The sequence below is a fragment of the Nymphalis io genome, chromosome 28 (assembly GCF_905147045.1).
Source record: "Nymphalis io chromosome 28, ilAglIoxx1.1, whole genome shotgun sequence".
Classification (NCBI taxonomy): domain Eukaryota; kingdom Metazoa; phylum Arthropoda; class Insecta; order Lepidoptera; family Nymphalidae; genus Nymphalis; species Nymphalis io.
The window spans coordinates 7,015,529-7,029,141 of NC_065915.1; the positions used below are offsets into that span (position 1 = coordinate 7,015,529).

The 13,613-nt window shown below is 34.7% G+C and overlaps 2 protein-coding genes across 5 annotated transcripts in view; one reads left to right on the top strand and one right to left on the bottom strand.

Moving 5' to 3' along the window:
• Positions 1-6,458, top strand: part of LOC126779171 (uncharacterized protein DDB_G0283697-like) — a 36,373-nt gene extending 29,915 nt beyond the window's left edge. For all 3 annotated transcript variants that reach the window (XM_050503061.1, XM_050503062.1, XM_050503060.1), the window contains 4 exons: positions 60-193; positions 835-999; positions 1,989-2,054; positions 2,740-6,458. In XM_050503061.1, the coding sequence (XP_050359018.1) occupies positions 60-193; positions 835-999; positions 1,989-2,054; positions 2,740-5,083 (2,709 nt within the window). In that variant the 3' untranslated portion in view covers positions 5,084-6,458. The remainder of the gene's footprint in view (positions 1-59; positions 194-834; positions 1,000-1,988; positions 2,055-2,739) is intronic.
• A 1,419-nt stretch (positions 6,459-7,877) lies between these two features.
• Positions 7,878-13,613, bottom strand: part of LOC126779201 (androgen-dependent TFPI-regulating protein-like) — a 43,770-nt gene continuing 38,034 nt past the window's right edge. For both annotated transcript variants that reach the window (XM_050503116.1, XM_050503115.1), the window contains exons 2-4: positions 12,961-13,101; positions 12,392-12,612; positions 7,878-10,248 (exon numbers count right to left, since the gene is read on the bottom strand). In XM_050503116.1, the coding sequence (XP_050359073.1) occupies positions 9,876-10,248; positions 12,392-12,612; positions 12,961-13,101 (735 nt within the window). In that variant the 3' untranslated portion in view covers positions 7,878-9,875. The remainder of the gene's footprint in view (positions 10,249-12,391; positions 12,613-12,960; positions 13,102-13,613) is intronic.

Consider the following 13,613-nt stretch of genomic DNA (forward strand, 5'->3'; position numbering starts at 1 on the left):
TATCATCAATAATGAAACTTTACTTAATTTTACCAAATTATTAAATGCTTTTGTTAAAGGTCTACCATCACTGTCTCTTCGGCACCAGATACGACTTCCTGTGCGCCAACTACACAGCCTTCGATCAGAAGACCTTCATCTGCCATTTTGTATCGGAGGTTGATTGCAAGAACTCGCCGAATTACTTTAGCAGGTATATACATAGCAATGTTATAATAAAAGAGTGATACCCCTACCCTGTCTAGGGGTACAGTAATAGTCTAGAAGGTTAGATGATGAGAGTAAATATTTATTGGAATAATGTTTATTCAAGATCAAATTACATCATTGCAAATATAGTTTTAATTTATTTTTTCGTTAATAGATGACTCTAGTATTTTACATCGCGCTATAACTATTTATTTTTGTAAGTACTTAATAAGGCTTGGCCTATTTAAAATGATAGTACAACAAAGCTATCTGACCAACAGTTCGGTAGTTTTATTCTAAAATTAGTACAGTACTAACCATAGACAATGTTTATTCTTATTGTGTAGTTTCATATGAGTAACGCAATTTGTGTATATATCATACTAGCTGCATTGCATTGTTCACGCCCATGGGTAGCATAATGTTATATAGTATATGTATATAGCGTTTATCGATATATGGACTGCGGTTTTTCGGTAGAATATCTGATGAGTGGGTGGTACCTACCCCTAACTCTAATCTAAACTCTAAAGCCCTACCTCTAACTACATATCATTGATACTGAGATATTAAATATATTCTTTATATATCAGTACAGATAGATTAGAACTGGTATTAATTTAGTTTTAAATTTACAATTTATAGAAACGAAGCTCTCTACAAAGCAGCTTCAACAGAACCACCACCGCCGCCTCCTACCACAACTACAACCACTACTACTACCACCCGACCACCTAGACCAGCGCGTCGTCGTCCTCATCCTCGCTATGAATATTACGATGATGAATATGACTACCAATATGACGACAGGTAAAATATTACAAGTTAGAAAACTAAGTTTTGTCCGAAAACATATTTATAAGATTTGAGCTCGATAGGTGAAACTTTAATTAAATTTAACTTCAAAATTTAACCTACACAATAACAGATGAAGTTTATTATTATTATTATTTTATTTATTAAGTTAACTTACTTACACTTACACAGTTAGAGAATTATTAAATACAAACTTATTATCTAAGTGTAAAGATCACTTAAAAGTAAACACAACATGCGAATAAAAAGTAGAACACAGTGCATAAATAAATGTTGATGGATATAGGGGATGGGGAGGCCGAAAAAATTGTGGATGGATTGCGTAAGAAAGTATATGTGTATGAAAGGGGTAAGCGCTGAGATGACGAGTGACAGAGAGAAGTGGAAGAAAAATATGTTGTGCCGACCCCACGTAGTGGGATAAGGGCAGGAAGAACAAGAAGTGCATAAATAAAAAAAAATCTCAGAAAAGGAGGAAATAAAAAATGCACAATATCTAACTATTTAGCGTTCAGATTAATATCATACTTCCTAAAGTTGTGAATTCAATCTCCGTGAACGTCAATACATCCAAGTTAGATAAATATTTGTAAAATATAGAAGTTTTTGTTGTAAAGAACGTTCCAACTTTTTTGGGTATATAATATTAAAGGTAAAACTATGTTGGTACTAGGCACTAGGCACTAGGCAATATAATTTATTCCAAACTTTAAATGGACTAAACAAAAGAGCCAATCAAATTTAAACTTGCCATATTATCGGAGAGAGTTCTGAAGCGAGTTCTGACATATGGAAGAGTATTGTTTAATACTTCTTCCAAACTAACTAAGCTTTTTATTATACTAAATAATATTTTATAGTTTCGATGCCAGAAGTTCGAGATATCTAGACTTTTAAACCATTAGACTACAGAGGTACTTAACGTATTAAAAGGTATGTTGTATAAATGGTGATGATAAATCACGTATTATTTAATTTTACAGAAGCGAAAGAAGACCAAGACCACGTAGACCTGGCAAGCGGAGGCCACTTGATGATTATGATGACAGGTGAGACACTAAAGGTTGTCAAGTTAGTTTAAGTAATCACCAATGCACCACCAATCTTAGGAACTAAGATGTCATGTCCCTTGTGCCTGTAGTAACACTGACTCACTCATCCTTTCAACCGGAACACAGCAGTACACTTAGTACCGCTGTGTTCTGATTGCGGTTTGGCAGTGGAATATATAATGAAAGTGTGCTACCTACCCAGTTTTTGCACAAAGCCCTACCACCAAAAAAAATAAACCACCAATCTTAAACGATAATGCAGAGTTCGAACCCAAAGAAGCAACACTGAATTTTCATGGACTTAATTTGTGTTTACAATCATCTCGTAATCGGCAATGAAGTGAAAGTGGATAAAAATGTACAACATGAATCTACCAACCCGCATTGGAGCATCGCGGTAGTGTAAGCTCCAAACTTTCTCCTCAAAAACGAAAGACCTTAGCCCAGCCCACTGCTGGGCTAAAGTCTTTCGGTGAGATGAACCGTTAAGAAACTTAATAGTTTCCTTATTTATCAATCATGTATGAACATGCAAGAATAATATACAAGTTTTGTATGTCCTGCATGAGAAAAACAACGAACTCCAAGCTTTTTTATCACCTTTATAATTTCTGAAATAATACTACTACGTAATACTACGTAAATACTTATGTAATATAAACTAATTTATATAATATTTCAGATATGATACCCGCTCGAGACCAAGAGATGAGCCTGTAGAGGATTACGAAGACAGGAGATCATACGACAGACCACGAGCTAACAAAAGACCGTATCCAGATTATAGGCGACCTTACGACGACGAAGACAGAAGGCCCTATAAAGGTGGAAGGAGACAAAACCGACCAAGAGATGAAGAGGAACAGAGATATACTCCTGATGATGACGCGGATAGACCCAGAGGAGGTAAAAGAGGCGAGTATCGACCGAGAGAGAAAAGCAGGCCAAGAGATGATGAAAGAGTTAGAGATGAAATTAGACCTAGAGATGAATCTAAATTTAAAGATGATGATATAAGACCAAGAGATGAAAACACTAGAGGTGAAGGTAACTCTCGGGATGATATTAATCCACGCGATGAAATCAGATCCCGCGATGAAATTAGACCTCGAGACGAAATCAGGCCACGTGATGAAATCAGACCACGTGACGAAATTAGATCACGTGATGAAATCAGACCACGTGACGAAATTAGATCCCGTGATGAAATAAGGCCACGTGATGAATTTAAATCCAGGGACGAAAAAAGACCAAGAGATGAAATCAGACCACGTGATGAGAGAAGGCCATTTAGGGATGAAGCAATGGACCAAGAAAGCAAACCAAAGGAAAACAGACCGAGAGATGAACGTTACCAATCAAATGAAGGCAGAAGATTATACGACAGGCCTCTTAGGAACAGAGATGACAGGCCATACTCAAAGTCTGAAAGAACTAATGATGAAGACGAAAAAGTACAAGAAGAGAAACGGCAAGCCCCTACGGCCCCTGAAAACCAACCTCTAGTAAAACCAAACGGACATGGCATATTCAGTAAGCCAAGAATGCCGCCTAAAATCAAACGACCGGTCCCAGTGAGTGAAAAACAAAAATATGAGTACGTTCCAATAACAACGACCAAAGCTCCACCGAAACATGAGGACGAATATTATGATTATTATGAAGAAGAGGATGTGAGGAAACCGATGCCTTCTGCGAAAACAAGTACAATCCAACAGAGGCCCAAATCGGAACCGGTTGAAAAAGAAAAATTTAAGCCAACAAGACCTCATTACCCCAGTGCAGCTGATAAAGTCAAAAAGACAAAAAAACCTATAGACTATGAAGAAGAAGAGTACTATGATGAGCCACCAACAAGATCTCAGAAGTATTCATATAATCCATTCAATAGAGATCGACCCCCTAAATCAAAAGATGATGATTATTACTACGATGAAAAAGAAAAGACAACAGAAAAATCAAGAAGGAAAAATGTTGAAGAAGATATCACTGCAAAAGTAAAAGATGTGAGGCCAAATGTCAAAATTGTAAGGAGGCCTTTTTTACCGTCTAGGGGTGGGAGTCCGTATCTTCCAAGAGGGCTACAGCCAGTAGCTGGAAAAGATCTGAGCTCACCACCCAGTACCACCCCTAAACCTACCACCACTTCTACTTCAACCACAACTACTACTACTACTACTACTACTACGACCACGACGACACCAGAACCACCAACAACTAGGACTATCCCAAGTACGACAACAGAACGTTTGACAACAACTATCGCTACTCAAAAACCAACAGTCACATCCGTTCCTGAAGAAGAATACGAATATTATGATGAAGAAGACATTGAATATGAATCTAAAAATAATAAGGAACCAGCGACAACAGTTGAGGTTACACCTGCTGTAAATAAAAAGAACCCCCCACCTCCAGCAACAACAACAACAACAACAACAACCCAAGAAACAACGACAGACGAAAAAGCGAAACTTTTAGCTACAAAAGTATTAAGAAACTTTAACGACAATTACGAAGCAATAAAAGAAAAACTCGAATCCACACTATCCCCAGGGGATTACCTCAAACCGTATTTGGGACAAACACAAAATCAATATAGGGAGGTTAAAACGAACAAACCGGAACCGAAACCGGAAATATCAAAAGGCTACACAGCGACCGGTAAACCGTTGAAAATACCGGACATCAAACAGAATCTGGCTGATTCAATTGAAAACGACTATGACGTCAGGTTAAACGAAGCTCTAGCTCCAAACATACCAGTGAGAATACCCAGTGGATTCATAGTTCCTGCTGATAGAGATTACGCTTTTTCAAGATTTAGAAATAACCTACACTCAGAACCTCAATACGCTGCGTCCGAAATCACTCACTATCAAGTTAGAAAACGACCTACGATATCCGGAGTCAGTATTAGAACGCCCTCATCCTATTACATTCAACCTCAAAGGGTGGTTTATGATGAAAGCCTCGTGAGACCAGCTCGGCAATTGGTTTATCGAAAGTTTAGCGATTTATTTTAATAATGTGCTTTAGGTTACCTTTGAGAGATGTAAAACCTTCGCGCATCAAATCAGATGCTAAAGGTTTTGACGATAGCAAACATTAGTGTAACAAGTACTGTGAAATGTTTAAGCGATTTTTATCAAGTACAGAATTCATTATAGATATAATATTCGTATATTGAAATATATATTTATATATTTATTATTACATTAAAAAAGTTATTTATTTGTCAGTAAAAATCATTGTGCTATTAATTTATGAATTTTAGAAGAAATACAAATGATTTGGACTGAAATTAGTCCGACATAACTAAATAACACTTGCATTATTTTTCGAGTAACTTTATTTCACAATATTTGGTTTTATCGGTCTCATCTTCATCATGTCAGCCGAAAGACGTTCACTGCTGGACAAAGGCCTCCCCAAGGATTTCCATATTGGCCGGTCTTGCGCTGCCCGCATCCAACGGCTTCCCGCGACTCTTTTTATGTCGTCAGTCCATCTTGTAGAGGGCCTGCCCACGCTGCGTCTATTTTATTTTATCACTCAATATATAGTATTCGATAGGAAATACATAATAGAAGAATTTAATGTAACTCATTTTTATTAAAATAACGCAATGAATTTTTAAATGTATTTTGAAAGACAGAAATTTTAAAGTCCAAAGAACCAATTGGATTCAGGATCTTGGATGTATAATTTTCTTCACGTTTACCAATCTTGCTGTCGTTATCAATTATTACTGTCTTGTACATTAAATCTGAAATTTACGTCATCGCTCAACATAAATGATGCGTACAAAATCTAGGGCAAATCATTAAGAACAGTTTTGCCAGATATATTAACGTTCTAGTGATCCACTTAGGATCATGTCAGGACCTACTCCAATAACAAAGTGTTACTGTATCGCAATCGAATCGAAACGTAATCGTTGCCAATTAACCGTCTTTCTATTCTACTGCCAAACCAGCTGTGATCTGGCCGAAGTTGGATCGAAATTGAATCGGAAACGTATCGTAACCGTTATACGTTAGTCGAACTGGTTGATGTCATAGTATTTTTCTCAATCAATAGGTTGTCTACTGCACTAATAATTTCACTAGACTAGTAAGGCTTAAAGATTTGAATTTAATGAGATTAATGCGTGCAAACAAACAAACTGCTGCTGTATTTAATCGAATACTCTTAGTTACCTATTTTTTATGTTAAGTTGCTAGTATTTTTCAAAGGTTACCAAAAGTATTCATTATCCGCACAGAGAATTTGACGTTCAAATTGAATGATTGTTATAATTAAAAACGTCTAATACTTTGTTGTTCGATAAAATAAATAAACTTATTGGTAAAAATTTTGTAATTATATACGTAGTTTAGGATTTTGTAAAAATTTAATAAAAAATAATTATAAAATTTTCATTTTCGTTTTATTATCCGTATCAAAATATAAATGGTGATAATTAGTATCCAAAAATAACAGATAATTTAAGATAAGGAGATTCTGGACCTTAGAATGGATATCCATAACAGATACCCCTCATGGACAGGCTCGTACACCATCAAGATCAACTCATGAATCCGAAATCCCAAAAACATAAAAAAAATTGTAATTCAAAAATGTGGAATATGATGCTGGCCACGAAATGAAAACATACAGGCACAAAAAAATTAAACTGATAGGAAGATACAACAAAGTTACTCATCTCCTCTTGAGTTTAAAGCTCATTACTTCTAGCTGTTTTATTAGAGGTTAGGGATTGCACATATATCAAATATTACATCCGACTCATACAGCTTTTCCTATATCGCTAAACTAGTCATAATAATAATATCCTGGGACTTTGTTCACGCACGGCCATCTGATCTCAAATTAAGCAGAGCTTGTACTATACTTATATAGATAATTACACTCAGACTCAGGCCAAACAGATATGTTCATGCACACAAATGTCTGTCCTGGGTGGGAATCGAACCCACAACTTTCGGCGTGAAAGGCAAGTATCTATCAACCACACCCACATGCCGGTGATGTCGTAGATTAAATAATATATATTCACTTTATAAATGCGAAAGTAACTGTCTGTCTGACGCGCTTTCATGGCTAAATCACAAAACCGATTTTGGTGAAACTTGGTTTGAAACGAGCTTGGACCTCGAGGAAGGTAATAAACAAACCTTTTATACTTAATGGGATCCTGTTTGTAAAAGCGTATACATTGTCCCATAAAAGACTTACTAACCCTGTGTGATAGGGTAATAGTGGTTGTAAGTTTATACTTGTTCCTGGTATTATTATTTTTTAAATATATATATAACAGGAAGGCGGACGAGCATATAGGCCACCTGATGGTAAGTGGTCACCGACGCCCATAGACATTGGCATTGTCAGAAATGTTAACCATCACTTCACCATCAACCTTAGGTAATATGTTATGTCCCTTGTGCCTGTAATTACACTGGCTCACTCACCCTTCAAACCGGAATAAAACAATACCAAGTACTGATATTTTGCGGTAGAATATTTGATGAGTGGCTGTTACCTACACAGAAGAGCTTGCACAAAGCTCTACAAGAAGTAACATCTACAATAAATACTTAACTCTATAAATATTTTTAAGGACGAGATCCTTAAAAATATTTATAAAACCAGCATCGGTTGTTTGGTTGTTTGTCGAACGAGCCATTTTTTTATTGTGTAATAACATCAGATATAAATGTTTAAAAATATCAAGTTCTTATATTTACATAAACATGTAAATAAGTTTTTTTTAATGTAAATAAAATTTAGTGCAGCATTGTAAGAAATAAAAATAAATTCAGTCTCTAAAATTTTTAATTTAAATACAATTTACATTTAAATATTTTAAATAAATAAAAACAAAGAACAATGGGTGATTTTAAATGAACTCCTCAATTATAGCCTTGCATATAAATTTAATTATATAATATATAAAAACTTGGCAGTTAAATTTGCACATGTTTTTTAATTCGCGATGTTTTCTTCTAATGATTTTACTTGGTAATACCTACCTGATACCGGGTGATGATGGAAAATAATATGTATAAAATTATCATCTACAACATTATACAAATATTTTAAAATGCTTAGTAAAAGATTTGAATTAAAAAAAAGAATATGCAAAATAATAGATCGTTATTTTTAAATTTCGATAACATTTTTACCAGTTTTACATTATGGTGATGGGTGCTGTGTTTCACCTTTTGCCACACGAAATTTGAAGCGAAATTGTTTATAAACAGCTATCTCCCTTGCCCTCATAATTCGTGTCTTTTCTCTTATTAATGGAAACTTGAATTGACAGTGAGGCATTTTAAGTGCCATTTTATTCGTCAAAATCTATTTCAGTTCCAATAATTAGTAAATACCGTACCGTAACAGCCTGTGAATGTCCCACTGCTGGGCTAAAGGCCTCCTCTCCTCTTTTTTGAGGAGAAGGTTTGGAGCTTATTCCACCACGCTGCTCCAATGCGGGTTGGTAGAATTCACATGTGGCAGAATTTCAGTGAAATTAGACACATGCAGGTTTCCTCACGATGTTTTCCTTCACCGTAAAGCACGAGATGAATTATAATCACAAATTAAGCACATGAAAATTCAGTGGTGCTTGCCCGGGTTTGAACCCACGATCATCGGTTAAGATTCACGCGTTCTTACCACAGGGCCATCTCGGCTTTTTTTCAATAATTAGTAAAAACATTCTTCTAAATATGTTGATAGGCAAATGTCTACTCGCATTCAGCCTAGTTCGTGTTTTGTTCTTAATATGAATGTAAATAATCCGACGGTAAATAATTTTGTACTAAAAAAAAGCACAGACGTGTTGATTACGTTACAAACGATTGTTTATTAGTATTACTCTCATATTTAAAATATCCATCACTGGCTGGTGAAGGGCATGCGTTGCAATGACTTTTTAAATTACACATTTGAAATAATTTATCGTTACTTATCACCATTCGACGTAGTCATGATTTGTACATAAGCCATTTTTAAATATATATTTAATATTTATTTATGATTTAATGTACTACTATTTAATAATTATAAATATATTTTGCAATTGTTACAAATCACCCAAGTAGAGGTTTTAAATGACAATTGAAATTGGCTCGTAAATGCTTGTAAAATAAAGATGATTATTATTTGATTATAGCTAAAATATAAATCGTTTGTACATATAAAGTTTTTAGAAGTCATAAATCAACTTTGATTTTTAAATGTTTATAAGATTACTTGGCAAGTCTTTATATTATTTATATAATGTTAATATTAACGAAAACATTTTTATATAAATATAATTAAATATTTATATTTATATATTATTGCACCAAACCATCTTATTTTTATTTAACACTAAAAGTAGAATAAAGTATTTTATATATTGTAATATTTGCATCGTTAACTTAAAAAATACAATCGTTTTTATTTCGTAATATTTATTTGACCTTAAAGTGAAGTTATCAAATGAACATAATTTATAAATCTTTCAAATTCTTCTTTTAATAATTCTTATATTTTTCTGATGATAAGAACTGTGCTGCTGATATGAAATGCGTTAGAAATTTTAAGTTCTTGATTCACTTAAATGGCATTTCTTGTCGAAAAACATTAATTCTTAATGTTTTTATGTTTATCTCCTAGCTACTTGTTCTAAAACAGCTTCTACAGTTTCAAAAGCTAGTTTTTATTGAATATCTACTATGGATCTTTAATCGGTTTTAATTATATTATAATATTATTATCACTATATTGGTTAATGGCAACATTTTAAAATTGATTTTTTTACTGTCGTCACAATCTAGAATTTTCGAAGTGATTTCTTATAGTCCGGAATTTTACGCTCCATGTTTTTTTAGGCAACGGTGGTGTGTTTGAATCTGTTATAGTTTGACTATTTTCAATCGCCTTCGTTTCGTTTATTTTTATATCATTCTCGTTGACTTTATTTTTGACAGCATTATCTTTGTGATATTCCACTGAACTATCTATGTTTGCTTCATTATAATCAGAACCGTGGAATAATCTGTTGATCGGAAACTGAACTTTGTAGAATATGTATGATACCAACCAGATACCAAGTTGGTATAAGCAAACTTGCCACCAATTCATGGTACCGAAGACCTGGTAGAGCCAGCGACCCGTGGTGAAGTATATTGTGTAATATCTGAGAAGCGGAAATAATAAAATTTAATAAGAACTCAACTCAAGCAATTCGTTTATAATGTAACATATGAAGTAATATTAGATAATTTAGATAAAATAATCGTGAACGAAATGCGTTCATCTTTACCAGTAACAGCCTGTGAATGTCCCACTGCTGGGCTAAGGCCTCCTCTCCCTTTTTGAGGAGAAGGCTTGGAGCTTATTCCACGACGTTGCTCCGATGCGGATTGGTGGAATACACATGTGGCAGAATTTCAGTGAAATTAGACACATGCAGGTTTCCTCACGGTGTTTTTCTTCACCGTCAAACACGGGATGAATTATAATAACAAATTAAGCACATGAAAATTCCGTGGTGCTTGCCCGGGTTTGAACCCACGATCATCGGTTAAGATTCACGCGTTCTTACCACTGGGCCATCTCGACTTTTTTTACATCTTAAGCGAATATTGCAAATTTTAAATTAAATAAACACCATTTAATATTCATTTTCTGAATTTTTCATTATCAGAAAACATTGAAAAGACAAGTACGTGTTTCTGATGGTAATCTTCACTTGCATATACACCAACTCGCATTGGAGTAGCGTGCAGATAAGCAACAAACTCTATTTTCAAAAAGAGGTTTTACTACTCGTATATCCTAAAATCTATATTTAGTGAATATTTTTCGTAATTCTAGTATAATATTCAATTAATACCATTACGAAATTATAAGGTTTCCTTTTTACTTTTATTTAAAAGATCTTTTTTTCTTGTATATATTATTCTATTTTATATAATGATATATTATTGATATTGCTTAGTTTTTGTCAAAACATCGGATGTGGGGATAGGATATCGCCCGAGGAATCATCTACACCTACAAAATGTCATTCTAGTGCAGAGCCACTGGATGTTTAGTATATTATTCACCTTTTGCATTAATGAATTGTGTATTTTTTATTTCACTAACGATCAATTCTGTATATTCGTAAAAACGAAATTGTAAAGTGGACGTTCTTGAAATCAACGCAAACATATATACAGACTGACTTTAATTTATAATATTGACACAAATTTAAATAAACTTATGATATTAATCTGTATTTGTTTACACATACATATTTTTGTTATCTGTTACATTTAACGATTGCAATTTCATAACAGTTTAACAAAAACACGGCTAGTATTAAAAATTATATCAACCGGAACAGGAATGAGCCGAGATGGTCTAATGGTTAGAACGCGTTAATCTTAATCGATGATCGTGGGTTCAAACCCGGGCAAGCACAACTGAATTTTCTTGTGCTTATTTTGTGTTTATAATTCATCTTGTGCTTGACGGTGAAGGAAAACATCGTGAGGAAACCTGCATGTGTCTAATTTCATTAAAATTCTGCTACATGTGTATTCTACCAACCCGCATTGGAGCAGCGTGGTGGAATAAGCTCAAACCTTCGTCTCAAAAAGGAGAGGAGGCCTTAGCCCAGCAGAGGGACATTAACAGGCTGTTACTGTACAGAGCAGGAAAGTCGTATTTCTATTATAACGTACTATGAGAGATCGAATAGTAAAAAAGATTTTCTATTTAAACTTGGAGTCAGTAAGTAAAGTAACAAATGCTGGACTAATGTGTCATCTCCATTTAAGAAAAAGGTCTGGATAGTTCCAAACGGTTGGAAACTCCCCCACGCTGCTTCAATGCGTTTTGATGGATCCATGACAATTTTCACACGGTGTATTTTTTACCGCCGAGCACCAGATAAATTATAAAACCAAATCAGGCACATCAAAATTTAATCATCGGCTCGGTAATGATAAAAAACAAGTAATGATAGAAATATTCGTATCGTACGTGTGTCAGAATTAATTGTAACTCATGTGTATCACTAAAGCGCAGTATTGGGTTGATGGTAGAAACAACCATCGTATCGATGGTAGAACGGGACGAAAGTCCCATTGAACTATTAAAGAGAAGGAAGGGCTTTATCTTTAATAGTCCAATGGGTTAGTGCGTCTTCACTCGTCTCCACTGCGACTAAATCAGTCAGGAGGACCATCATCATACGTACAAACTTGCAAAGTGGCATGGTGAAATAACTCTAACCGACCAGAGGGACATTTACGGGTTACATTTTAATATGTAAATTAAAATAAACTTACACAATAGCGTACGCGAACGCAACCGCCCAGTATAAAATCAGTTCCAATCTCTGGTTAGTGGGTTTTCTTCTCGCTTGCAGCAATGTTTCGATGATGACGACAATTGTTATGTTGGTGTGGACACAATGGTTGAACCACCACGGTACAACCTGGTCGTAAATCCGTGGAAAAACCAGTTCTCTGTCGATGGCGTAGACAGACCAAAACATGGTCGTCACGAACTGCAATGGAGAAAATTTGTTTGTTACGCGTTAGCTCCGAACATATTTGAAATTACAATTTTTAATAAAACTGTGTTCAATGAGGTTCTTCTAAACACGTTATTCTAAAATACGCAAGCGATCCGTGGCGAACAGTGAGTTTTTTTTAAATTAGCTTACATAATATCATTTTGCGCATGCTGTTTTTATCTACATTTAAGGTTCTATTACCTATTATATATATATATATATATATATATATATATATATATATATATGTGTGTGTGTGTGTGTGTGTCTCGTAACAATTTATATTATGTTTATGGACCTTTTTAAGCAAATAAATCTCAATATTTCAATGATACTTACTAAGGTAAATGGCACCACCATTCCGCTGAAAATAATATTTCTCCAATATCTAATCTTTTCAGCCAATGAATTCTCGTTCTTGTTGAGCCACTCCAGGATATCATGAACCAGCGACAGACCAAGAAACACGGTCTGGAAGGTCTGAAAAAAAAAAATACAATACATACCTTTCTTTGTATATTTATTCAAAATAGACAGAATGGCAAATGAGCCACCAGATGATAAGTCACTACCCCCCATAGATATTGGTATTGTATGAAATATTGACCATCCCTTACAACCCCAGTCAGTCTTATCAAGAGGTCCCTTGTTCTTTAAATGTAACTCACCCTTCCAACCGGAACACGACAATATTAAGTACCGCAGCCTAGAATACGTCATGAGTGGGTGGGTGGTATCTACCCAGGCTTGCTAGCTCTACCCACCACGTACAGGTCTATTCTAAGTTTAATAATGATCGTTGAGTTTCATGTTATTTATCTATATATGTTAACATTTAGGCGTTCTATTCGCCAGTCTAACTTTAAAACAAAATAAAATTAACAAAATTTAACAGTAATAGCCTGTCATGTCCCACTGCTGGGCTAAGGCCTCTTCTCCCTTTTGAGGAGAAGATTTAGAGCTTATTCCACCATGCTGCTCCAATGCGGGTT